We start from the raw sequence: 26,919 nt of genomic DNA on the forward strand, positions 1-26,919 counted from the left end.
CAATATCAAGAAGTCAATACGCACCAACAGATACCCTAGACACACCTTCTGTTTTAATCACTATAATACCACCAGGCAGAATTTAACCACTATATCACAGCAGTTGTAAAAGTCTGTACCACAACCTGCTAGATCGTTAAGAATGACACACAAACCTCAGATGAAAGGTGCAGCAATATATCACTGCAGTTTTATAGCTTACAAATTTAAAAATGAAAGTTAAAAAGTCTTTAGGAGTCACTGTTTCTTCTCTTTTCTCCTGATACAAATTTGAACATTAAATTTGAAATTCCTGGCATTGCATTAATGTGCATCACCACTTTTAAGTTTATTGAGAGACCAATTTTTCTGGGTTTAATTTAATTAATACCAGTCTTACATCTGCTCAGCAGCAATCCCGAGAAAGCTGCTCTAAGATGCTAGCGATTACATCAAACTTCTTGTCTTTATTTATAAGTACTATTTCACAGTATCAGCTGCCAGCTGGTACCCTGAATTCTTTTTCTCAGCACAACACTGAAAAGGAACAATTTGTTGTGTGGGAGGTCTAAAATTGTGGTCGTTAAATTACCATCCAAGTGGACATGCTTACAATGCCATTCAAAAATGTTACTTAACTCTCTGCAATGGGAGAAATTTTATTCTCGCGTGCAGCGATACCCCAAGTGAGCTGTTACAAATTCATGTCCATGATTAATGTTGGACAGACCTGGCCAAAGCAGAAATATCTTTACTTTAAGCTTAGAGAAAGACTCAGGGTGTAGCACCTATCGTGTCACAGTAGGGAACAAAGTATTTTCATGAGCCGTTGTCACGGGAGCAGCATTTCTGCTACATGAGAAACAAGCAAGGTTAATTTCATACTGATTTCAATAACTTTTTGACGACTATAATAGAGAAAAGCAGCATAAAAATATCCATGGTGTGCACAGAATTCGGCACCAGGGAAACCAGTTCTGTGAAGCAGTACATCTGCTGCTCTTTTCAAAAGATTTTAAAGCATTTCTGTTTAAGAGACCTCCTATGGACTCATTTAAAGGCTCGAATGTGCCCCAGTAGTTACTGCGGCAGCAACGGTATATATGGAAGAGTGGGGTATGGGCTGTTTCCAAGGGAGAGAAAATATGCCTTGTGCTACTCTGAGAAATACACCAGGAGGAACAGTCGATGTAAGCCCTAACTCAGCGCAGAGGCATGCTGCCACCACTGTCCTCGCTGGGTGTCCCTTTGCAGCCAGCAAAGACTGGCCCCCCCGTGCAGCTGCAGCAGCTGTAAGGGTGGGATCCCTGCACATAGGCACAGAAAAGGTGCAGAATAGCCCACCCTACGTATGTCTGCTCTTGGATACCAGGTTTCACTTGAAAAAGTGAGACCTTTCTGATAGCTTTAATGCAATTAATAGCTTGGTCCTGTTCCTACTGCAGTCAGTAACAGGAAGGGCTGTTCTGTGGGTCCTGGTATCAGGATTTAGTGAGGAACCTTCTCCTCCCCTGCTCATTCTCTGATAGGCATCTGCTGTGACCAGCTCTGCTTTTAAGCCCTCTTGCCAAGTTTATCTGTAGGTGCGAGGATTTTACAAATCAAAGCAAGCCCAGAGGAGACTTCCACCTCCCTTCCAAACAAACACAGAGGCCAGGTAAAGATTTGTTTCCAAGAAGAAGACAAGTCATATTTCAGAGAAAACCAAATGCAAATCAGAATCGTTTACAGAAGTTGTCTAACCCTGTCAGAGCGGCTGGTTCAACCCAACTCATGGTGGCTCCTACAAAACACCTGGCTGGGCAGGCTCCTGCAGCGACAGGAGCCACGCAGGACGTGCCAGGGAAGCAGAGTCGGAGTAAGAGGTAGCAGACGGCAGGAAAGCTTCAGGCAGCTCATTAGGACACCTCACTTACCTCTCTTTGAAAACTGCCAGAAAGAAGTTGGCATTTTCTCCAAAGAGAAAAGCACTATTGAACATATCTTTAGGTTTTTTTGCTACATATTTTGGCCACCTTTTGCTCCAGGTGTACCACCAATATGCACAACCAGCAATAAAGCACACATAAAGAACAAAGATCTAAGTTCTCGTTCCGTTAATATAGTTACACACAACCTAACAGTCCCTGAAAAGCCCAGGACTTAAGTGCTTTAAAAAGACAGGTACTTCAAAATCAGATTTCCTTTCTTTTATCTGTCTTGTTTTATAGGAGATGTGTGAGGGAAAGGTAAAGAACTGTTGATAAAAGCACACTTTAATTTTCAATATGAACTCTAGGCACTGACTGGACATTTAGGAAAACCACCTCTCTCCCTCTGCAGTGCTGCCATTGTTATCAGAAAGAGGGAAGCACCGGGCAGGTTGCTGCGGGTGCAGGTGCCGGCGTCCCAGCCATCGCTCTCTGCCGGGGCCTGACGGCCCCTCCATTCAATGCCTCTCATAAGGGCTAAGGAGAAGAATGTCCTTACTCCCAGGGCAGGTTAATTGATCTCTTTTTGAAAAATCTGGTTGCTGAACTTGAACTTTAAGGATAATTATGAGGCATGAGGCAGCTATATTCTTTTCTGGAGTGTGTTCCGAGGTATTCATGATTAAACTATCGAAGTCGAGGGCGCATAACAAACTGTTCAGAGCAAATGAAGCTGACTAAATATTTCAAGAAGTGGTTTTGTTCTGGTGTTTTCTTGTGTTTCGTTAGAGTTGATTTTCAAAATGCTTGGGCCTCATGGCTCCATCTAAAATAATTGGGAATTGGCAGCTTCTTATTACCAAACCAGACACTCCAAATCCACTTTAAAATATATAGATCTTTTTTTGTTTCTCTTTTTTGCTTTTTCTCATTGTAATTTGAAAGAGAAAAGTGAGAAAAATGAACAGAACATTTCTCATTGTTTATCACGCTAGCCTCAATCTTTTAACTTTTAAATTCCATACAATATAAGCTCCTTGTCACAGAATAATTCCCTCTGGAATTATTTTGATAAGAATTATTTGCCAGTAGAGTCGTGTGAATAATTGATTTTTCAGTTCACTGACTGAACTGAAAAAAACTGGGGGGAAAAAAATCATTTGTGTCAAATGAAATGTGTAGTTTTATCTTCAGGTTTTAAATCCCCTTTTAGAAATTATTTTTGACAACTTTTAACAAAAATATTTCCAAGGGAAAAATCATGCCTTTTCTGAGTTTTCAAAAAAATTAGTCAAAAGTATTTATTAATGTGGGTTGAATTCTAAAGATACTTTTAGCCATCCCTGACAGAAGTGTCTTCTGTGAATAATTTATACTTCAAAAATACTAATGCTTTCTCCTGCTGAAGAAAGCTAGATGAAAAGTGAGCAGTTTGTGTCTGTGTGTAGTGTTTTGAAGTATGCCAAAAGCAACTTAGCATCCATAGCTAACTTAGATACTGAAAAAGAGCTACTGGGTCATCTTATCTTTAGCTCTGTTGGTATAACAACACAGCACAATGAAACTATTTGCTGGGGCTAATTTTAAACGGTTCAGGAAATAAAGTTCTAACTGTATCTTTTTAATTTGAGAAAACAATTCTTCTTTCACCTACTGCATTTCATTGGCTGACTTCATGTAGAGAAGGCTTGTGTTCTTTTTAAAAAATACCATGTGACTACTGTTTAATTACAGACACTTATTGTTATCTTGAAGCCATTAAACAGGCTAAATTCTGCAAACATTTTATTATGTTTTATCAAAGTCAGTGGAATTATACAAAGACGGGAAAATTACAAATGCTCTTTAGTATGAGAAAGCTTGAGATAGATGATATCATGGGTCAAATTTACTGGCTTTTTACCAAAGAAAAATCTGAATGTAGTAAATTAATAGATGTTCTGTGGGTATGACTCCTAATAGATGACCTGGTCTTCTCAGAAGCGGGTGGCCAGAGTGAGGCAGTCCTATTCACTTATCAGATGCAGCTGGAAAGGAGCTCTTAGACCTCAGATGGGAACGGGAGAGGAGACCTGGCTTCTGGCATTGGCCTTGGAGCAGCGAGTGGGAGACGTGTATGGACATGCACTTACACTTGCCCATCGCAGTACCACCAATGCTGACTGGTTTTCCCCCAGTGCTAAAACAGGTCTGCCGCTGGGTTTAATACTTGCCCTAGCCCCAAACTCACGTGACATGGGACAGGGGACTTTGCGTACATCTTTGTGAAATGGGGTTGATGATACTGCTTTGGTATTACTCTAAGTTTAAGTGACGAAGGACCGGTAGTTTCAAAGCAAAGTCTTAAGATTCTGACCTGATGTCAGGACTAGAATAAAATAGTGATCGTTTTTGGCCTTCAAGTGCACTGAAACATTTATTATTCATGTTTGTTTTTAACAAATACTGGGTAAATCAAAGAACGTTCAGACAGAGGCCAGAACTGAGCTGCACTGTCCACTGAGGGGTTGGGAACGTGTTTTTGTTGTCTATGAAAACAGACATGCTGGGAGGTCAAATTTGATCCAGTGACTATAATATTCTATGTACCAAAAGAACTAAACAACTTCATTTATATTTCAAATGTTTCAAATCAATACTTCCCTTCATATTCTGTGACCCCCACCAGGAAACTCTTATAACTGAAAATTTAAGGAATAGATTGCAAGTTATGAATAATATAAGGCTGTCATAGGGGAAAGCAAATTGTGAAATACTGCTGACAAAAACAATCAGTATATGTTTATACTGAAGAACAAACCTTTGCAATTCCATCTTGTATAACATAGCTTTTAAAATCCTATACAAAATTTTCAGTTTTCCCTAAATGTCAAGCAGGCTTCCTCAGCCTCAGACTCCAATGGAAAATGTACAGGCTGTTTCCGTTCTCAAAGAATGTTTGAGCTAATCTGGAAGTAAAATGTATGCATATATATATGTGTGTGTGTGTGTATATATATATATATAAAATAAATATAATACATAGCTCTATGAACAATACTAGAGAACTGATAGATACAGGTAAAGAAAGAACCTAGATTTGAAAAAAAAAAAAGTCATTAATACAGGGATGTCTAGCAGCATCTATTTCTCAAACAGCAGCTTATTACAAGAAATAGATCTAGCAAGATTGGACAGGATCCTGTTGGGGGCATAGACAGTCAGATAGTGAACAACATCTTCCTTGTATTAAAGCATTCTTCAGGGCACAGACTTAAGGAGACTGCTGTTCAAAATGAATTGTTTTTTGTTTGCACACTGATAGAGAGTTGCCATCCATTGAAAAGAAGAAGAGGGATTTGTCCAGAAGACCTGAGGAGTAGGAAGAGACAAGGTGCCCTGAGAGGATCCTAACAAGAACCCTTTCATGACAGAGCTTTATCCTTAATGAACTTGCGCATAATTATCAGAAACCTCCTGAATTATGCAAATAAAAAAAAAACCAAGAAGAAATGATAATGGCCACTTTAGTAGGAAATATTTTCGTAAGTAATACTGCTGCGGATGAAGGAGTTAGTGTTTGTGTCTGATGTGTTTTAGTGCTGTGTTCTCTTTCTCAGACACTGAGAGAGTTGGTGAGAAGGAAGGAGACAGCTCCACTGGGATTTAAGATGGTGCCCACAGCAGTCATGACCTCCTGTCCCCATCAGTACTGCTCATTGTCTGTCTTCATTTATTCTCGTGCCTGCTCAGCATCTCCTCCTGTTGACCTACACAAGCCAGGAGGGGAGCATTACACAGGACTCAGAAGTGTCCCCAGATCTTGTTAAAGCTGTTCTCTGCTTTCACGTTGGGCAGAAAACCTCAGGAGAGGAAAAGGGCAGAACTTCGAGGATTTTCAGCTATATACAGATTTATCATGATATATAGCAAATTGACTGAACCAAACGACTTAGTGGCCATATAATCATATCACAGAGGGAACAAGCTTCTGGCACCTGTCCAAGCTTCTTGTAATGGAAGTTGATTGTAGCTTTCAGAATACAACATTTTTATTCCTTTTTTTTCCTATGCAAATCACTCCTGTGTTTTGTCTGTTTTACCCCTTCATGATAATCTCTTGTGTTTTCAGATGCCGACCTACCTCTGAAGATCAAGAACTTGATAAAATGAGGGAAAAAAGTCTTAGTCTGTAACAGGCTCCTCTTGAGATGTGTGCACTGCAGACCACAAACACCGGTAACACCCATGACAAAACAGCTGCCCCCCTCCCGGTGTTATTGGCACCCGCTCCTGCAGGTGCAAGACAGGACAAGTGCCCTGGGCTGCTGCCTACAAGTCTCTTAGGATGAAGTCTCACCTACGCCTCACGGCAATTCTTCCCCCTTTCTCTTTGCCTAATGTAGTTATAGCAGCTGAATTTTCAAACCTGGTTTCTTTTAAGATGTGCTAAGCTTATGAGGATATAAAAAAGTATACATTTTATGTGTTAGGAATTAGGGGGAAGCTCCTGCATAGAGGGCATTGAGACTGGACTTTGTGTTCTATTAATTGCGTTTGCATTGCAGCAACATTTGCACAACACTCCAAAAGGTGCCTCTCCTGTTACAGCATACGCTCAGCCCATTTTAAATTGCAGAACCTTTTCTCTGGGAGTAAGCCCTTTTTTTGGTGGTCCTAAAACGTGCAAGAGATTTTTCAAAAGTCCTGGTATAATAGAACACAGTCAAAATTTATAAAACCCCCAATTTTTTCCAAAAGCCAGCACTAAACCACCTTTAGGTCATTTCATTTTAAGTGCCAAATGCCTCCAAAAATGTAATGTGATGCTCTTTGTATGAAGCCTTTAGACAGAGCACCTGTATCTCCTCTCCACAATTCACAGGCAGGCTGAATATCAGCCACACAGTAGTTGTGCATTTGTTAGTCAAAACCTGGGTATGACTGCACAGTGAGGAAACCAATGAACTACATTAAAAGTATATACTTCACCTGCTTTTGGAATCAAGACACAAACCCCTTTGTCATTCTGGTGGTATCACTGTCCTGCATCTCTCCTGTTTGAAGCATGTATATTTTATGAAGCATTAACAGACAAACAAACAAATGCATAGACCACAAAATCCAAAGTCTGCATTAGTCTCCAGAAGTAGCCATTAGAATGAGGAGAGATTTCAGAATCTGATCTCTCAATATAGTGACTCTGTATCTGTAAAAAGCAAAAGTCCAGATGTATATTTTAAGACATCAAGTCTAAAACATGAGATATTCGTACATGTCAGAACTGAAGCTGTTGCCGTCATCCACCTGAAAGATGGAATCTCAGAAAGAATCACCATGTTGAGTGTTACTTCTGCAGTGACTAACTGATCTACCTGATGAGATGGCAAAATGATGCAAACTGGTTTGGGTGTGCAAAGACTCTACACTGTTGAAACTTTCTTTTGAGATATATACAGTAGAGGAGAAATTAAAAGTTATTTTTCTTTTCCCTATTCCTTTCATCCTACTGTTTTCCACTCCCCACTTACCATTCAGGAAAAAAAAAAAAAAGGAAAAAAGGGGAAGACGCCCCTCCCCCTTCTTTTTTTTCCAGATCTAGCTTGTGGATTGGATTAAATATTTTCAGTAGCAGAATATTAGCACTTAATGACATTCAGATTGTTTGATCTTTAGCTCATTAATAACTGTAACACACCATTCTGGAACCATAGCTTCCCATCTTTTAATTCTTCTCCTGTGTTGCAGAGGGGAAGGAGCTGCCCTTGCTGGCAGACTGCAATTCCTATGGGACACAAGTGATTAAAAATGTAACTGGCTCCTTGCTGTTCTGCTGTCCCGCTGAAAGAATTATTTCAGGGGCAGTCAAAGGAAGGAAGGGAGGCATGGTTCCATAAGCACAGTATCTTTAATGAAGCTTGTTAAATGATAAGCAATTTTTTGCATTATACAAGAATAATAGGTTTACTTTTTCATTGTAAATTGAGATGTTCCTGCTGAAGGTTTCCACTCCTTCTTTGAGCCACATGGGCAGCAACTGCCCATGCGATACAACTGAAGGAGTGATGATCACCATAAGAGAAGCAAAGACAGTGAGAAATGAGTAGCTGGAGGTATGTGTGGTGTGGGAGAAGGGAGGGAGGATTTCCCAAAGTGGGTCACTGACAAACCAAGACACCTTCTCATATTGCAACTCTGTCCCCTGTCCTAACTGCCATTGCTGTACCCTGATCCCACTGGCCCTGCTCCCCCGGTGGTGCAGAAGGTCATGGGACCTGCTGTGCTCTAACTGGGGTGCAGGAATGGTAATTTTTTGAGAAGTTTTTTTTCCAAGTCAATTCCTGGTTGTGCTTACATGGCAGAATGTAAGCTTTAAGTAAGGGAAGAAGTGTCCCACAGTTCAATAAATACAATGAGAAGATTTAGAGCCAATTAAAATGTGATAAGGCTATAAAAATACATCCAAGGTAAGTATGGTTAAAAAAACCCAAACCTCTCGAGTGACCCTCCCCACAAAACAACAGATGGGAAGCATCCAATGGCCAGGACAGTTGTGTCGCAGTGAATGCTAGCAGCATACATCAAATAAAACATAAAGGATCAGCTACTGAGCGAATGAATTTTATGTTCCCTCTCCTGCACAAAAGGCTATGAGGGGTTCCTGGACTCCAGTTCATGTTCACATGGCTTGGCCTAGCTTTTCTGAACAGGCCTAAACAAAAGCACTATAGAAGCATTACCAAATCAAATTAGTTAAAATTATTATGTTTATGACTACTTCAGTAAACGCCATCCCAAAGTCTGAAGATTCTTAATGCACAAGAGAGTTAAATGGGAAAATGAGTAATATCAGTTTTACCAAATATAAAAGTCAGAAACAATAAATGGTCCTGCAACCATTCTGTCTCTGGTAACTTGCATTAAAATATATATAAAGTGTTCTGGGAACTGAAGCAATGCTTCAGTTCAATAAAACTAATGCAATTAAAGAGAAAGAATCCTGTTTTTCCCCTGCTTGCAATTTCAAATGAGAGCTTCCTAAAACTTGTGACCATTGCTGGAATCCAATTCAGGACCCCAGCTTATCAAATTCCCAGCTCTGGCACCATGCCTTTGAGGTATTATAAAGTGCTGCTCATCACACCAGCTCTGTCTATAAATGCTCCAGATAACTTTAAAGTGCAGACACCCCATTTTGAAACAGGCAAGTGTTCACTGTGAATCAAAATGGAGTCACCAAATGTGTGCAGCCTTCAGCCTGTACTTCTTTTCTTGCAAGGCAACAAAGGAAAATGTGTTAGCACAAAAATGTCTCCCTGTAACATTTTTTTAAACTTGGAAAGCTTTGCAGGACAGTGTACCTACACAAAGCTGCAGGTTTCTGAGACCCTGTAGAGCAAGTATCTTATACTGTAATTCATCCTGGGGCTGAGAAACCGCCAGGCTAATGAGCTCCCCTGCAGGTGCTTCCCTGGAAGCACAATCTTAAATCAGACACCGCCATGCCAGATGTAACCCCCCAAACAAACACCAACCCCTCCCTCCCAACGTGGCTTAAGAAAGCCACAGAGTGCTAGCATCTGATTTACTTTGATGAAATCACAAACTTCTTTTCCATTCAGACACTGGGAGCTGAATTAATTCCTCAGCTTCTTTAATGCTGAGAGCCATGTCTTGGGAATTCAGTATGGGAACATATTAATCTCTCTGATAGGCGATAATGCAATATATTACTGATGCAGAAGCCAGCACGTCAATGCTGTGATAGTGACCCTGACCAGCAGATGACTGAATGGGTAAGGAGAGAAGGAGCTGCTCTAGCTTGAAGGCACAGCCTCAACTTTGGCAGGCAGTCCTTCACTCTTGTCCCACTCCTAATTTTCCAATGCATTACTTTGTCACTTGGGTATCCAGAAATGCTCATTACGAAGGTATGTGACAGCCCCTGATAATACATGTCTGCAACGTAATTGATCCCTCTTTGCAGTGGTGATCTTTAACACTCATAGGGCACGGTAGGTGATTAGATGGAAGGCACCCTTTGATGGTCTCTAGCGTAATACATTACCAGACAGCAATGTGCCAACTATCTATCACTTACAAAATAATGTCATCCCTGAAAAAGGGTCTGGCAGCAGGGGCTAGGGGAGGAAGAACATTTAATTATATTTGTGGATGAAAAGATGTCCTGAGAAGAGTGGGCAGCCTGATTATTTATTGGTTGTTCAAAAGCACTCAACACAATCTAAGAAAAAGATCAGGCTCTGAGATATGGTGGTTCACATTGCTGTTACAGACTCTAGCCTTGAAGTCAAGTTCATGCTGAAGAACAAAATTACCTCTTACAATATGTGGTTTACTTCTGAAAATGAAAAGGGTAAGAGACATATTAGTAATGTTGGCATTAGTGGAGGCAGCTGTTTTTAGATATTTGGTATTTCAGGGATGTGACTTTAGCATCGTTATTAGAAGTACAGCTTACTATATTCCTCTGCTAACTTTCCAAGAGTGAGCAGATGGTTACTCTATTACCGACCATTTGCATTTAACATATTGTAATGATTTATATACCGCATGTCACTGAGCAAAGCGAAAACAGTCAATGGCAACTAATCAGTTGAGTGTGAAGATGCATATCTCAATGTATATATTGTTATTGTAATCAAATTTTATCTTTTTGGTTGCTAACAGGTTTAATGTGCAGCATAACAGAAATACTGATGGCAGTTAAATGTGAACCACCATGTCCCACTGTCATTGGGACAGCATTGCCATCATTAACATTTGTACCAGTACTCCCGTTACATGCCTGTTTTATGAGTGATGGTGCAGGGAGGACAGATTATAACAATCCATTGTGCTTTTCTAACAATCTTTCTTAAGTGTATTTCAAAGTACTTTATAAATCTTAATATATCAGATACTGGCTCATGCTACAGGCCAACACACATCTAGAGAGGGTGGAAGCGTGGGAGAGAGGAAAGACAGTCTGCATAGCTCCCATAAAGACAAAAATGGATTTAAGGGTGAAAATTAAAAGAATCACAAGGTCTTCCAGGGAGTTTACAAGGAAGAAGCAGACAACTATTGACATCTGCACAAACATCAAAGTCAGAGGATAGACTCAAGGGTTTAAAGAAAGAGCATAATTTGAGAGAACTGCCTTCCAGCACTGGGATATGGGCATGTATGTGTACAATATGTATTGCATTATCCATAGTATGTCCTAAGGCCTGATAAGCCTTAACCCATAGCATGAAGCTATGGTTTATCAGCCTCTTCCCAAAATGTTTTTCTTTGTTTTTAGGCTTATTTTAAAACAATGGTCATCACCCTAGAAATGTCAAAATAATCATCAGTGAAGTACAGCTATGTTACTCCAGAGTATGGCAGCATTTCCAGCATAAAAGTCATACCAATCATTCCTTTTTTTCAATTGCTACCTGCTTACAAGTCTGGATGAACTATTGTGTGAGCAACCAGATGCTGTTCACAGACAGATTCTAAGGCTTCAAGGACTTGGTGTGGTGCAAAAATTAAAGGTGGTCTCATACAGGCGTGGTAGTATGTCAAGAAGTTATTCACTTCCTGCTCCCTCCTAATGCCATTAGGATGCCTCCTGCCATTCAGCATCTTTTCATTTCCACCATGTCCCACGAATCTAACCAGGACACAGCTCATTCTCCTGCGAAGGGCTGCAGCTAACATTATGCTTTCCTGAATGCATCAGCAGCCAGACTTTGTCTTGGGAATGCTACCTGCAGCATAACCCCTCGTCTCCTTTTCCCTGACCATATTGCTGCTTGCTAAATTCACAGCATTGCTGTTTCTTTCTGTAGCTCTTCTTTTTTTGCTTTTCCATAAACAAGATTATATTCTATGAAAACAGAATTACAGCAGTGTTGAAAACTTACCCTGTTTTCAGCCCAATTAACAAGATGTTTCACCTGTGTTTTACAGCCTGCTGTGATCAAGTAGGGACCATGATCATTCCCTTTGTGCAGGGGTCACTGGTACTGCTGCGGCCCATTAATTCCAGAGGTGGACTCAAGAGTGAAGGAGAGGAAGGGTTCTCATAGACCCCACGTAATGAGTCTATTAGACCTTGACCTTCACTAATTCACTTTCCAGTTTTCTGTATAGGTATCTCTGTGTGACTGTACCACTGGACCTAGCAGAACTGTCCTGCTTTACATCAGCCTTATTACACAAAGATGAGAGAGGATGAAAAGACTGAGAGGTGTGGTTTTTACTCACTTCTTTTAAACAGAGGCTGGGACAGCCTCCTTACTTGTCCTCCCTCCCTCCTTTCTTTCTTTCCTTCCTTCTGTTCTCCCCTCCTCTCCATCACTTGTTTTCCCTCACTACTCCTACGTGAAGGCATTTGAAACTCATTGATTTAATACAGGTCACTTCACTGAAATTACTCCCAATTTACAGGATGACATCTGAAACTAGTGTCAGGTCTGGTCTCATTTCAGTACTTAACTTCTCATAACGTATAGGCACTGATACACAGCATTTACTACGGCACTGTACTACACAGAAATAAGAGGAAAGGTGGCAAAGTTAACTGTCTTGGTTTCAAATATTTCCCTAAATCACAGCGGAATGATGGCTCATTTATTACAACTAACAAAAAAGATTAACAGAGAGAGAGAGAACCATCATGTCTGTCAAAAGAAAGCATATGGATATTCTGGGTTCAACTACTACCTTCTGCGGCACTTCACATGCTGAGGAGTATCCAGGAAAAATCAGCTCCTAAGCATGTGTAATTAAGTACTGAAATGGACAAAACTAACGGCAGGAAATCTTACCATGCTGGTACCCATGGAAGGGATCAGAATGTTAAATTAAAAAACAAAAGAAAAAAACCCACCTGCAAGTTGGTAGTTCCTGTTACTTGTGAAATAGTTGAAAATTTTTAAACTTTTAACACGATAATATGTTGGTACCACTCTAGCTTTAACTTTAACCTGAAGGACATCCCTGTGCCAGGAATCATTTGTATATGTGATCCAGGAGATCCTTAAGCTTATTTCAGTGTTTGCATTAAATTGAACTCTTTTGAAATGAAAAGCTTAAAGGAAAGAAAGTTTCTGCAAGACATTGGAATCACTGATTTATTCAGAAAGGCTTTTTGGATAGCTTTTCAGCATACAAAGCAATACAGAAAGAAAAATTCTCATTTCTTTCATCAGGAGTTTCATCTCTACTCCTTTAATGTTCAGTGGCAAAATGAATTATACTACAAAAAGGCTTGGTGCCTTTCCTCAAACACCCTGATCCTGCACGATACTGAGCTTCCTTGAAAGACAGCTGGAGGAGATCAGTATGGAAATACTTGACATCCTGCAAAAGAGGCCAAGAAAAGATGATCAAATGCTAATGAGCAAAGGTGGTGAGTGAAACCTGGTGATTTAAACCCACTAGTTTCAAAAGCGTATAGCAGAATTAGATACCTAGTCAGCCGTCCAGACTCCGCTGCTCTGCTCCTGTTCCAGCCACTACAGGACCAAGACCACTCTGAGCTGATGGACAGGACTTGTATCACCAGGATGGAGGGTGGAAACCAGTATTATTTCAACATGGGCAGTAGTAAACCCCACCCAGGACACCTGTACTGAGTTAATCATTGGAGACTGCTCATGTGTGAATAAACACAGTGACCATTTAATTATTTCAATTCCTGATGATCCTAGATCTGTTTACAGAAAATGAAAGACCATTTTCCTTAATGACATATTACAGGAGATGATAAATTAAAAAAGCTAATTGCACTTGGGAGTTCAAGATAAATTGACATGCTCTTGAATACATACATTTCTTTTTCTTTCCTGTTCTTTAATGAGTTCATAACTTAATTGGAGAAACTGCTAGATTCCCTCCAAATACTACTGAAAATCTCAAAGGAGAACAAGCTGCTTATGCAAGTGTTCTCATAAAACAGAGAGTATTCAAGCATGGTAAATAAATACTAGAAACAAGAACGGTATTCAGTTGTCTCCTTAAAAGCTTGAAGCCTACATATCTTCATATTGATGGTCTGGTTCTGAGCCGAACATTAATGAAAACATTTTCTCTTATAAATAAAACTAAAGCCCTTCTATATATTACCACCTTCCTAGGGCAAAGTTCTGCTTGTACATGCCAGAGTAGCATACAGATTTAATCCAATTAACCCATCCGTAGAATAAGCCAGAGGATGAAACCTGGTACAACCCAGCCTTCACGGTGGCTGTCGGTTGAAGGCTGCAGTGCGAACTCCCGACTCGGGGGGGCAGATCAGCTCTTTTGGAGAGGAAGGGCACTCACCCACCCCAAATCCAGCACAGCAATACTGAGTGGTTCAGAGTCACAGCTGGCAAGGGGAGGGCAGGCTGACTAAAAAGACAAAAAAGCCCCAACCCCCTAGGTAGCAAACGTGCTTTCCTTCACGGTAATTTATTCAGATTCTGAGATGGATTTAAATTCAGAAGAGATAATGTGAGAGCAAGAAACTGTTAAAACTGAGGATACTTTTCGCTTGTGTACTGGGAGTTAGAGGTTTCTATTGCTGCTGGAATTGCAGAGGGTCACAAAACCCTGGGGCTTAAATGCAGAAGCTTCAAGGCGAGAAGAGTATAAAAATAAATTCCAAAGGGCTTAATAACATTGTACAGAGGCTGGGTATTCTGGTGTCAGAAGGAAACTGGTGGCTCTTAGATCAAAACCTAATCACCCAAAAGCAGTAAAATTCTTTGTTTTAGCCAGCTAGTCCTTCTGTCACTGACTGGGGCAATGTTTTTTACTAGCATCCCGAATTACAGTTAATTTACAGTGTATAAATGTACATGGCACTGACAACATAACAGTTAAAGCAAAAATACTTTGGAATGAATGTGGTTAAACCTTTAGCAGCCTGATCCAAAATCTGCTAGGAACCTTTTCCTTGACTTCAAAGGAATTATTATCAGCATTTTAGTGAACGTCTCTTACAAAAAAAATGTTAACAAAGGGAGCTGTACCTCACAGCTTACTGCCAGGACTGTCCTTGACGTGGATTCGCAGACAGACAGAGCCTGCAGACAGTCCAGGCCACCTCTGCAGGCAGCAAAGTGAGAGAAACCTTCCTGAGGTTAGCACACAGGACACCCTCCGATTCTCTGCAGCAAGGCCAGATGATGGGAAAAATGTCTGCTCTCTCTTAGTTTCCCATCCCAGAAGACTTTATTTATGCATTAGTCGACCTTTCTAGCCGTTAGGACCATCTTGCTTCAACAGTTAATTAACACAAGTGCCATAATTTAATACAGTTAATGCTACTTGATGCCCTTTAATGTACCTTCCATTAGTGATATTATTGTAGTATTACCCTGTAAATTAAAATGAGATCAAGACTAAGAGAGGCTCTCTTTAATTAAGGTACTGGCACACTGCATTGTCCATTATTCACTAGAAAAAAATCACCCCGATTTAGTGAAGCAGACCATCAGTAAGTCAGAATTAGTTCATGTGGATTATTAGGCTTCTTGAATAATGTGAGCACAATGGGGTTGCTGAAATTGCTAACAGCCACATTTCCTTTTTTCATCATCTTAATAAATACACAATGGAAATGGTAAATTGAGGATGAATAAACAGGTGGTAACAGAGGAGGTAAGGCGTTGAGAGTACACAGGCTTTCATCTCTAATGCAACATACATCACACCAAAATGCAAAGCAATGACAAAACAAACCCTATATTAAGTGGGAAAATCTCCTATCTATAATTCATTGTGAAGTATTACCCACCCCAGCATCTTGTATATTAAATAAGGTGGCTTTAAGATAGATGCTTTTCACTGTCATTGATCCTTAAAATATGGTGTGAAACAAATTACATTTTGTGCTGCCTGTAGAAATACGCTATTATGAGCTTTAGTGATTTTAATTATATTTAACCTATAGGTTATTTTTTTCAGTAAAAGGACTAACTTTAAAATGTGTCTGCTAGCATCATTCATCCACCACATGTCAAGCTCCTTCGTAAGGTCCCTTTGTATCCTGTCCTCCTGAATAGTCTAGTTTGGCTTTACTACATGTATATAAATACCCAGCTCGCAAAGCCCAGAATATGAAACATTGTAGCAAGAAAAAAAAATTGTAACTTAATTTCCAGTTAACATCCTAAATTAAAGTGCAAGGGTTGGAAAGCTCAGCTGAATCAGGAACAGTGGCACAAAACCCCTGGTAACCCTTGCTCCCCTCCATTGTGTTCCCATGCTCAGGGCATGCCAGGGCACATGACTATAATGCTGATTTGGAGACTCTTTGAGGGGACCCTATAAGGTTTCTGGTAGGAGACCAAAACCAGCTAAAACCGAGTGACAGTGGGCCTATTGCAAGTTACATTTGGTGCAACTAAATAATCAGGGGCTGTGTACCACAGGCCCACAGCTACCTAGCAGTAAGCAAGCCCATAAAGTCTTTAACAAGAAGGGCTCACTACATATTGAAGGAAAGGCCACCAAATCCCTAAAGAGCTGTTCGTCTCATTAGCAGAAGAGTGATAAGAATTCACATGAGTCTAGTGAGATACTATTACACATCAGATATTTCTGTAAAAGCATGTGTCCAATTACTACAGCATTTAGACAACAAGCATTAGCATCAGCTAAGTTCTCCATACAGTCACGCTTCATTTCTATAGATAATTTTTCACAAGATTGCCGTGCCCCAGATGTGCTTGAAAGGTTTCTGTTTCTAATTTGCATGCAATGCACTCTTTTTTTAATCCTTCAGATGCTTTCTTTGATAAAGTACTGATAGTCTAATTGAAGTCAGACTAAGCTCCAAATGGGTTTTCAGATGGGGAGCAGATTTTCCTTAAAGCGTAAGGACCTTCAAATCCTGAGCTTTGATATGATGCCTTTGTAGAGCCAACCTACGTGGAGCCCAATGGAGAAAGGATACATATTAAATAGAACATACATGTAATTTTTTTATATACTGAGGCTAATTTTACCAAACTATTATTTCAAACAGTATCTTAAGCTGTCCATGATCCACTTAGCCCTCCCAAGAGAGGTCTGAAAAACAATTTACAATGTAACTAATGAGAGTTACAGTAAGACTTCTTAAACCAGCAACATTTATCTTATACTTTCACACGTTAAATTAGTGATTCTGTATGTATGTGTATGTATTTGGTGTGGACACAGAAGACTGTAACTACACTCTACACCTACGGTCCCAAGAATGTATTCTGACGTCATATAAAAACACATTGGCACTGCAAAAGCACTTATGCATTCAAATTTGTATGTGGCATCAATTCATCCTTTACGTACAGTTAGAGGAGTATTTTTCAATAGATTACATCACAGTAATTTGATTCTATTTTGATTTTACGTATTGATTTTTGCAATATGGAAATGCTTGTGAACATTGAAAGCTTGTATAAAAGAGGTAGAAAATAGCAAACTCACTACAGGAGTAATAAAAATATAGTCACCAATGCTTTATATAATCACTGTCTCCATTTTTTTTTCACTCACTCCTGTGTCTGCAAAAAATGCCCTGGCCTTCCATGATACATTAGCTTTTCTGTTCATTTTGATACTTAGCTTCTCTTGAAAAAAAAAACCAAAAGTTTTTTTTAAAAAGGAAGATATGAACTCTCTATAGAAGAAACAGAGGAGAAGGAAAAGGCACGTTAGAGAGGTGAGTGAATTGCTAATAGAGGAGGTCCCATTTATTTCTTAACAAATTGGCATCCAAGACCCATGTAAAGGGTATCACCCTCCTGCCTGAGGTCATCAGTCAATCGCTAGTTTGAGTTGGGAAGAAAATTTCCCAATAGGAATGTCATTGCACAGTTATTATTTCTGGGACTACAGCACCTGATACCAGCCACTGCTTGCCCTAGAGGGACTATTTGTCTTGAACCCAGCTGCGTAATCATCTTTGTTATATTCAGATCAGTCTCTCTACAACACTTGTTTTTTTCCATTTTACTTCAGCTTCACTGCATTTCAGAGCTAATTAAAGTACAAGGAATGAACTCTAATCTCTGCCGCCTTCCTTGTTCACAGGCAGCTCATAGCCAGACCTAGTAGGAAGGGTCCGTGCAAGGGCTGCTGTATCAATCACAGCTTAAATTAAAAGCCTGAAAAAGTCAAATGATAAAACAGAATCTCTTTTTAGTTAACTGCCATCAGCTCAGGCTCCAACTATATAAAAGCAGAAAGTGTCCTAATGCCAGGTTAAATTCCTGAGCCAATGTAAGAAACTGTTGATACTATCCTGCTGATGAGACCTAGGGCTCAAGATCCCAGGCTAGTGACAGTGAACACCCGGGACCTTGTGCCGCTGAGACAAAAACTTCTAGTATGACCAGGAACAGACTTCAACTCAGCCAGATTTCCAATGAACATGTCTCAGCAGAAAACGTCATCATGTTTGGGGAAATAAACAGTTTTGAATAACCTCTAAAATCAACACACATGCCTGTTTCTAAAGGTACATATTCTCTTACCTTCCGTATACCCTTATGTCTGAAATTGCATAAAAGTAGCGTGCCAGGTGTTGCTCATCTACGTATATTTCTCCAGTTCCTGGCCTAAGTAGTCTTATCCTCAGATCCGTGATGGTAAAGAAATCTCTTAACTTCTTGGTTGTGTCAAGCTGGCCATAAAGAGAAGCCATGTTATGAAGCCGAGGTCCAGCAAAAAAAGCGAATCTATCTTTGATTTCAAAGTGGATTATTTTACTATTTGTCATGTACCCAGTAGAGTATTCCTCTGTGCAAATGATTTCTAGGACTGTGTGCTGTGACAAATCCCTCACTGATTTTGGATCCATGTGGAAAGCATCTAAGCAGTCCGTGGCATAGTATTGGTAGGGCTGCCATGTTCGTCCATAGTCAAGAGATTTCTCCAGGATCATTTGGTCTGGACGGCCAGATTCAAAAGTGATAACTATGTTATCTGTAAGCTCAATGGTTTTGTTCCAGGAGAGCGTAATATTAACATGAAGAGGCTTTGGATAATCCTTCCAAGTCGTGGACTGCCAAAATGTGGAGGGATGTCTTCCTTCGAGATCAAACATCAGTTCCGGAGGATGAGCCAGTTCTTGGGTACTCGCATCACATTCATTATTGCACATGTAGGGATTCCCCTGGAAAAGAGCAAAGCAGCGTTACAAGAGGCACAATATAGGTGACTGTGACACATAAAGATGTTTCTTGTCTGGTACATGAGAACTGCTGCTTTTTCTCCAGGAGCGAAATCAAGGAAGAAAAAACAAATGCTGGCAAAGAATACCTTTATCTTAGCAAGATTTATCTTGGCCATTTTACCTGTTAAAGTAAATATACACACACACACACACATACAGCACTCTGGCTTCTGTGACATAAACATTTGTCTTAGTATGTTTTAGAGAAAGAAAAGAGTTTATTTACCCTGAACGACTCAGACCAGTGATTGGGTCACAGAAGACTCAGAACAGTAAGCAAGTCTTAATAGCTCAGTAACTCCAACTCTTCCTAGAACGATGCAGCAGCCGAAGAGAATTTCTATTTAAAACAAGTATGTTCCTCAAGAGCTCCACTCACAAAAGAAGTAATTTTTAGGGCAAGTGGTTTGAGGTCAGCAGTGCAGCACGTATGTACTCAGTATGAACAAGTACCCAGTACACCTTCAAGTTTCCTTTCACCTGGGTGTGAAATTTATCATGCTTAACTGTGCTCCCAGCTTAGCACCAGCTTGCCTTAAAACATTTACACTCGCCACCAAAAGCCATTAGAAAAACAGCGCTCTGCCAGCGCTGGGGCTTGATTCAGACATCTCCCATCTTATTACAGGGTAAGGAAGTACTTCAGGAAAGACTTTTCACAAGGCACTGGCTCCAATTTATCAGGACAAGATAATCCAGCACTTGATTAGGTGGGAGATGTCAGCAGCTCCAGCTGGAACGCTGCCAAGGTGGCTGGAGCTCTGAACTGGGGGCTGAGTTAAAAACAGCAACAAAAAAAAGCTCACCAATAGTGTACAGCTTTTACTGCTGCTTGTCCTCTGTAGCAAGGTGAAAGTGAATTACTCTCTTCCTGGCCTTTTGATGCATTAACTTGCACACTACAATCTTCTGCTTCTTCACAAAGGCTATTTTGTCTGCAGATTGGGGATATCTTGCAGCAGTTGCCAAGATATCAGACCCTGCAGGCTGCACTGAATCATGTCTATCTAATTTCAGCTTTCAACAGTACATTAACATTTTGCTACTTGTTCATTCTGCATTTGTTCCAGAGAGCAACTGCTGTTCTGTATCCTTCCCTCCGCCTTACATATGGATTGTGGAAGAGGCCATGCCTCTTTTCACTGATGGTCAGGACTGCTGCAGAAAAAGACGTGCATGCCTATACCTAGCAATGCTTGATAGAGGCATAAGTGCAGCTGTTATTGTCATTAATCGGAGTTCCCCTCACCTACCCTGAAAACAGAAGAAGCTCTGGTATGGTAATCAACCTTTTCTTTTCTTATAACTACAGTTACGCTTCTCTCCATCTCAAAGCCTCAGGGCAATGAAGTGATTCAATGCCATCCAGTGCAGGAAATGGGTTTCAAACATTAGTCGCCACCTTGGCCACTGCTCTGCTCCTTGACTACTCCCACGAAACACAAGCAAAAGGACTTCTGCACTCATTTTGACCTCCCCTCTGGCAAATTACTCTTACCTGGGCAGGGAAATACTCTTTTCTTTGTCTCTCTCTCTTTCCCATTAATACAGCTGAATGCTAAAACTGACAACGATTCACTGGGACTCAAAGTTAGGAAAAAACTACAAGACAACAAAAAGGGTTATTTGAAAAGCAGCACACTGCTTGTTACACTGAGCTTCAAAGCATGCAGCTGTAACTGGAAATACTCTGCAAAATGTTGTCTATAATAAGTGCCTCTTACAGCTCTGATTTCAAGCTCACAGTTACTATTTCTATGCCTTCCTTTTGAATAAAACAGTGAAAATAAAAAATAAGTTTCAAGCAGAATAGAGAAAACACCAAATTTTTTATTATTTAAGCTTCATTTAATATATCAGACACAAATGCCAGAATTTGCTAACTTACTTAGGTCTTTTCCTTAGGGAAAATACACATATTGTGAAATCTCAAGGTTCCAGACCCTTTGACTATATGTAAATATCAGTTTTGCAGAAAATGCTCAGAGTTGCATAAATCACACCTTTCTGAGGTTTACTAGAAAAATCTGGTCACTTCTGTACCTGTCACCATGAAGCTGCCTGCATACCTATAATGTATATGCTTCTGTCATCGCTTTGGTAAAAGCAACTTCACTGGGAGGTCATGGATATTGAAACCCAGCAAATAAATGCTCCTGGGTAGCCAGACAGGTGCATTAAGTACTGCTGAGGGATGGCTTTGGTTTCCTGCTCAACAAGCAACCACTGAGTCTGTTGTGATTCTTCATGCTAAAAACTAAAGCCGCCCTGATCCGCTAGTCCCTGGATGCTGGAGGAGGCACGTTTTATGACTTCCAGCAGGTAACCCGGATTGTGTGGGACTTATTGTTTCTTTCTGTATGTAAGAGTTGATTTCTTTTGCTCCCTTTTTCTTTCCCCTTTTCCTTTATAGCAAAAGCGGAGGTGCCAATATAATCAGAGAACTCTGGGAGACGGGCCTCTAACAAAATACAAGCTAGTGAGAATGCAGTACAAGAGCTGGTAACAATAAGGTACCTAAAATAATGGTGCAGTGAATGCTAAAAATCAGCCCTAGCTTGCTACTGAATAGTAGTCTACACCTCTGCGAGCACAAAGCTTTTCAGGAAAGATGAGGCTATTCCAATTAATGGCAGAGTATAGTGAGAAATGGGTCAGAATCACAGTGCTGTCCTGCACCTGAAACTCTTACCAGCAGTAATGATAGTGGCACAACCTGCCACTGAAACCCTGGGGTAAGGACATCACTGAAAATGAGAATCCTAATAAAAAGCTTCATCATATCCTCCCCAATAAATTGAATTATTCTTTTAATTTTATAGCATGCAATTCTCTTTTAAGAGGCGAATGATTTGATGACACCAAAATAACCTGTGTGGAGTTCAGTATTCTGGAGAGGAAATAAGGAGAAAAAAAATCTAAGCTGATATAAGCCGATAAAACAAATGTCCTGAATTCTAACACAGGGAGAGGGAGAGAAATGATGAGTTTAGGTAAGTTCCCCTCTGCCTACTGACACAGCAGTCACTGATGTAATTTTGAAATATTTAATGTGATTTATTGCTTCAGAGGCTTGGAGTCAGATCCCCATTTTCTCTACCAGCAACTTGGCTTTAAACTGCTTTTAATTCACCTTAAAAGTAATTTGCATGTTAAGTCATATTTACATTACCAAAACAGTGTAAAGGGGTCTTACCCTACATGAACATCCCTTAGTACACTTCTGTATGAAAACAATTAATTTAACTGGGATTAGTTACATATTTTAATGTCTTGATCTCTGTGATAATCCTCTTTAAGACCTCTACCTCAGTGAAATGAATACAACAAAGAGAAACTTTTCCCAATTTGTGAAACTAACCCCATTCCGTGGGGGGGACATCGAAAGGACTGAAGCATTAGCAGCTGTAAGTAATTTTGTGACCAGCAGGCAGCCGTAAATAGACCTTCATTTAAGCCTTCCAAGCAGCAGCTCTTCAGCTGGACAAGGTGGAAAATATTTATAACTTTTCGAAACGATATTTAAACCATTAGGAGATTTCTAAATAATTAAACACTAACAAATACTTCTAAACACTTTACTGCCAATTAGTGTAAAAGGTAGCTGAGGCTTTCCCAACACCATGACCACCTAAAAGAAACCCACTATTTTCCTATACAGTAATTGGAGATTGATATTAAATAGCTCCTTGCAGGCAGGCAAATTAAGTTGCTATTTATTTTGTTTTAGGCTGCTCATGGAATTCAAAATAGTACCAGAACTACTGACATACAGTCTAAAAGTTTTGGCTTTAGGAAAAGGTGCTCGTTTTGCAGGCATGGCGAAGGCCTGTGGCTGTATCACACTGTTTGATCATGCTCAGCCCCAGCTGGAAAAAGCAGTTACCTGAGAAGCTGCTGACTAGGGCTGACTGGTCCCAGTAGGGTTTCCCCTCAATTAGCTGGATTTAGTTTGTTTTAGCACACAGTGATGTCTGTTTGTGCGAGCCAGCTTGAACTTCTATACTGGTGTCTGAGGTGCTCTGCAAGTGTCTCTGCCTGGGACAGGGCACTGGGGCTGGGTTTGCTCCTGCTGGGCAGAAGCATGTCTTACCAAGCGCCTGTTCAGGAACAACTCAGTGACGGACGGGACAGTGACCCTAGAGTGAGGATTTTGGTTAAAAACAGAGCTCTAGCAGTAGTATGACCTTTGAACGTCAGCAGGGGAGCTGGCAGTGGTGCTGCAGCTGCCATTTGAGGGTTAAAGTCCAAGCGCTGCTGCCCAGGTGAAGCTGCCTGACTCTCTCAGTGGCATCCTCACAGGCTTAGGGCTTGATTGAAGATGTTACTTCTTTCAATCTGCTTCCTGTCCACACTAACACCTCATGGACTTTTTTACGCAGTAACAAAGACAGAGGGGTTTAACCCTTCTGCAGCATGAATATTGGTAGCTGTATCACAGATTACATGCTGTAATAGACACCTGGCTAAATCCCTACAGAGGATTATAACTTGCATTTTCAAACTGGTGAAGGCTGCTGAGGTCAAGCAGGCCAAGGTTTTAAGAAGGAGCAAAATAAATTTTCAAGAAGCGAGTCACAGCGTGCAATTTTTATACCGCTGCCTCAAGGTAGTTAGCGCAGATGCACAAGACAAGAAATAAATACAGCCTGACTCACGTTTGGAGTGAGGTTGTGCAGTAAATTACTTCAAGTCACGCTTTTGGAAATAACAGAGTATTTCTGTTTTCCTTTCCAAGAGATCATTACAAGTAGTTCACTTGGTACCGTGCTGTACATTGCAGATGACTAATGAGACAGTAATAGCTAATAGCATCAATTGCCCTAATGCTTACATCTTGCATGTGGTTTCTAACCAGGAATTACTTGTTTACCATGACAGAGCCAGATTATGAAGCCATTAATTGGGAGATACTACTCATTTAGGCGTTGTCCTGCTAAGGGCAAACAGTCAGTGTGGTGAAGGACTGGCAAGGCACAGAATCTGCCACATGATAATAGATGTTATCAAACTCACTATATCCATTAGCTGGTTTGAGAGCATCTTGGTCAATGTCTGCAGAATTATTGTTGTGATGAAGACAGGGATGGCTGTAGCCAAGAACATTTTACCATCACTAGCCTTTCATCACTGCAGTGACAGCATTTAAGTTAGTGATTTAAGTTAAGAAAGAAAAAGTGCTAAAATCTCAGTGGAAGATTTGATGCTCTTTCCCAGAGCTCCCAAGTGAGAGGCATCTGGATGGCCAGACAAGCACTTTCAACTCAGCTGCAGGCTGAACAATATACATTCTCCAAAACCAGCAAAAAGAAAGTAAAAGCATGTTTAAATCAATAACCTCTGGGGAGACTTAAAAAGATCAAACCAGGGAGGATCTGACTGGCCAAAAATAAATAATAATGCTTAACAACTTTGTGCACTTTTAAGCTTGAAAGTACATTGCAGATTATGGCCCTGATCCTGCAACAAACTCGGTGCAAACAGGCCCTTAAAATTCAGATTTTAAAAAGATATTTAAGCCTCTAAAGATTTGGCACTTTGCCTTGTGGAACATAGACCTAGCTAATTAATCTTCATGACAACACCTCCATGAGGTATGGGATCCTATCCCAAATTTAGATATAGATGCAGAATTAGAGAGAAATGCTTTTGCATGATGAACTCTGTAATCCCCGATTATATTATATTATACTGTTTCTTCCAAAGCCTTTTGGTAGATCACATGAAGGCATTCTTGGCACTCAGAGTAGCTCTCAGATTATTAGAGCATGCCTTTCTCCAATACTATGAACTGAAAATTTATCATAGGAAAAAAAATTTAATATTTGCGGCACCAAATGCATTGGTGCATTTGGCAAAGGCACTTAATTCTTAGCAGAACATTCTCTCTTTTTAGTTACTTTAGTTTTTGGAAATACTTTTCAATTTACTTTATGAGGCAAATGGAATTTTGTTTCCTCTGAAATATCTCTACTCACCTTTGGGGGGAAAAAGCCTACTTATTCCTAGTTGGTAATTTTATGCTTCTGAGGCTATCTTTGACTTGGCAACCTTGCTGATGTTATTTTGACCACTTGCTCATTCTGGCATAACGGTACCTTAAGGCAGATCTACTGGCACTGACCTAAGTGTGGTTCTGTTATTTCAGAAGCTCAATATTGGTGTTTTCCTCTTGTATCAGCAGGTATCTGGCAATATAATCACTTTCCTAATGCTGGGACCCCATCGTGCTGAGCTCTGGCTGAACAATACAGCAAATGTTCCAAGAAAACCTGAGTTCCTTTATACACTGGATGCATATTTGGGTCTGAGAAACTGAAATCCCAAGGGACGCAGCATCCCTTTCCCTCAACACATTAGCACTTGTCCTGGGGAAGCCAGCCCATCCATGAGAGCGCTCCTTGGACAAGGCAGCAGAGGGTATCAATCTCCAGTGTCGTGCTCAGCTCACGTTGGTGCATTTCTGTCCGAGCTGCTTTTCCAGCTGTCCTGCCGCCCTGCAGGAGCTCCGGCAAGAAGTTGTGCAGGAAATACAGGGGGTCTCCTTGACTGGGAATAGCTTCTACTGTCAACCACAACAACCTCAGGTGTCTCTACCTTATATTTTGTGGTCTGATACAGATCTCACCTTGCTCACTTTCTGATATTTTGGACCATCCATGAATTTAGAATGGGAACCATTGAGGGGGTAGAAAAGAGATGTCTAAAACACTACAGAGGAAAGCTGTCACCCCTGGGCAAGGGAAAGCCAGCGCAAAGGAAAGTTGGTCTGTTATCATGGACAGTCTCAGTTATTGTGGCGATCACAGAGGGAACAGAAGCATCAAAAACCTGAGAAATCAAATCACGTTAGTGGTGACAGGGGGATCAGGGTGCTGGAAACACTAAAGAAAAAAATCTTTTTTTCTTGTTTCTTTTTTTTGTTGTTGTTATAATTATTGTGTTCAGATTTCTGGTCCACAAAGGAAATCTGTGGATAGCAAAAAGTCTGAGAAACATGTTGTGAGAGCGGGGAGGGCCCCGGCAGACCTTAACGACCCTGACCAGCCCTACCTGGGCAGCAGGTGTTAATGACCCTGACCAGCCAGGCCCTATTTAAGCTCAGGCTGGGCCTTCATTTGGTTCTTTCTCATGGGTGGGTCTTGGGCCTGTATTGCAGCCCTGCCTCCTGCTGCTCCTGATGGGGCTCCCTTGATGACACTGCTTTGTCCGCTCATTGTGCCTGGGGCTGCCAGCTGTGCTCAGGCCATGTGGGATGGTGCCTGTTGGTAAGGGCATGGCTGGTACTGGGGTGGTCCCCTGTGCCCATGTGTACCCCTGTGTCGGGTGACTCTGCTCCTGCTGTTCCCTGGCACTTGCTGAGGGATATGCGATGAGTGAGGAGATGGACATAACAGAAATGCAAAGCTCCACAACTTGCCATAGGCAACAGTGGAGCAGATTTATATTGGCTGAGTATGAAATCAGATCATGGGATATCAAATCATGGGAGTGTGGAAATTTTGTGTTGGGAAAAATTTCACAAACACTCATGGTGGAAGAAAACTAGAAAATTGCAGTCTGGGTGGGTTCCTCCACCATGCTGCTGAGGGTGGACCACCAAACCCTCCCATGCAGGGCAGGGTGATCACTCTGAGCTGCGCTTGGCTGGTGTTCCCTCTCAATGAGTGAGATGTATGTGAGTGGCAGGAGGTTCTCTTCCAGTAGATAACACAATTGAATGAGTAAGTAAATGTCACTAGTTCTATGTTTTTATTGCCCACAGACAAACGGAAGAAATGTGCCTTGCAACAGTGGTGGAGGCAGATGGGATGTGATGGCTGTGGCTTCTACAAAAGGTTGCTCTTA

General features: G+C 40.8%; 1 protein-coding gene across 9 annotated transcripts in view; it reads right to left on the reverse strand.

The window, feature by feature from the left end:
* The window catches only part of NTNG1 (netrin G1), a 168,659-nt gene that overhangs the window by 72,432 nt on the left and 69,308 nt on the right, over window positions 1-26,919 (reverse strand). For all 9 annotated transcript variants that reach the window (XM_052801118.1, XM_052801121.1, XM_052801120.1 and 6 more), the window contains exon 3: window positions 18,371-19,011. In XM_052801118.1, the coding sequence (XP_052657078.1) occupies window positions 18,371-19,011 (641 nt within the window). The remainder of the gene's footprint in view (window positions 1-18,370; window positions 19,012-26,919) is intronic.

The sequence above is a fragment of the Harpia harpyja genome, chromosome 11 (genome assembly GCF_026419915.1).
Source record: "Harpia harpyja isolate bHarHar1 chromosome 11, bHarHar1 primary haplotype, whole genome shotgun sequence".
Taxonomy (NCBI): domain Eukaryota; kingdom Metazoa; phylum Chordata; class Aves; order Accipitriformes; family Accipitridae; genus Harpia; species Harpia harpyja.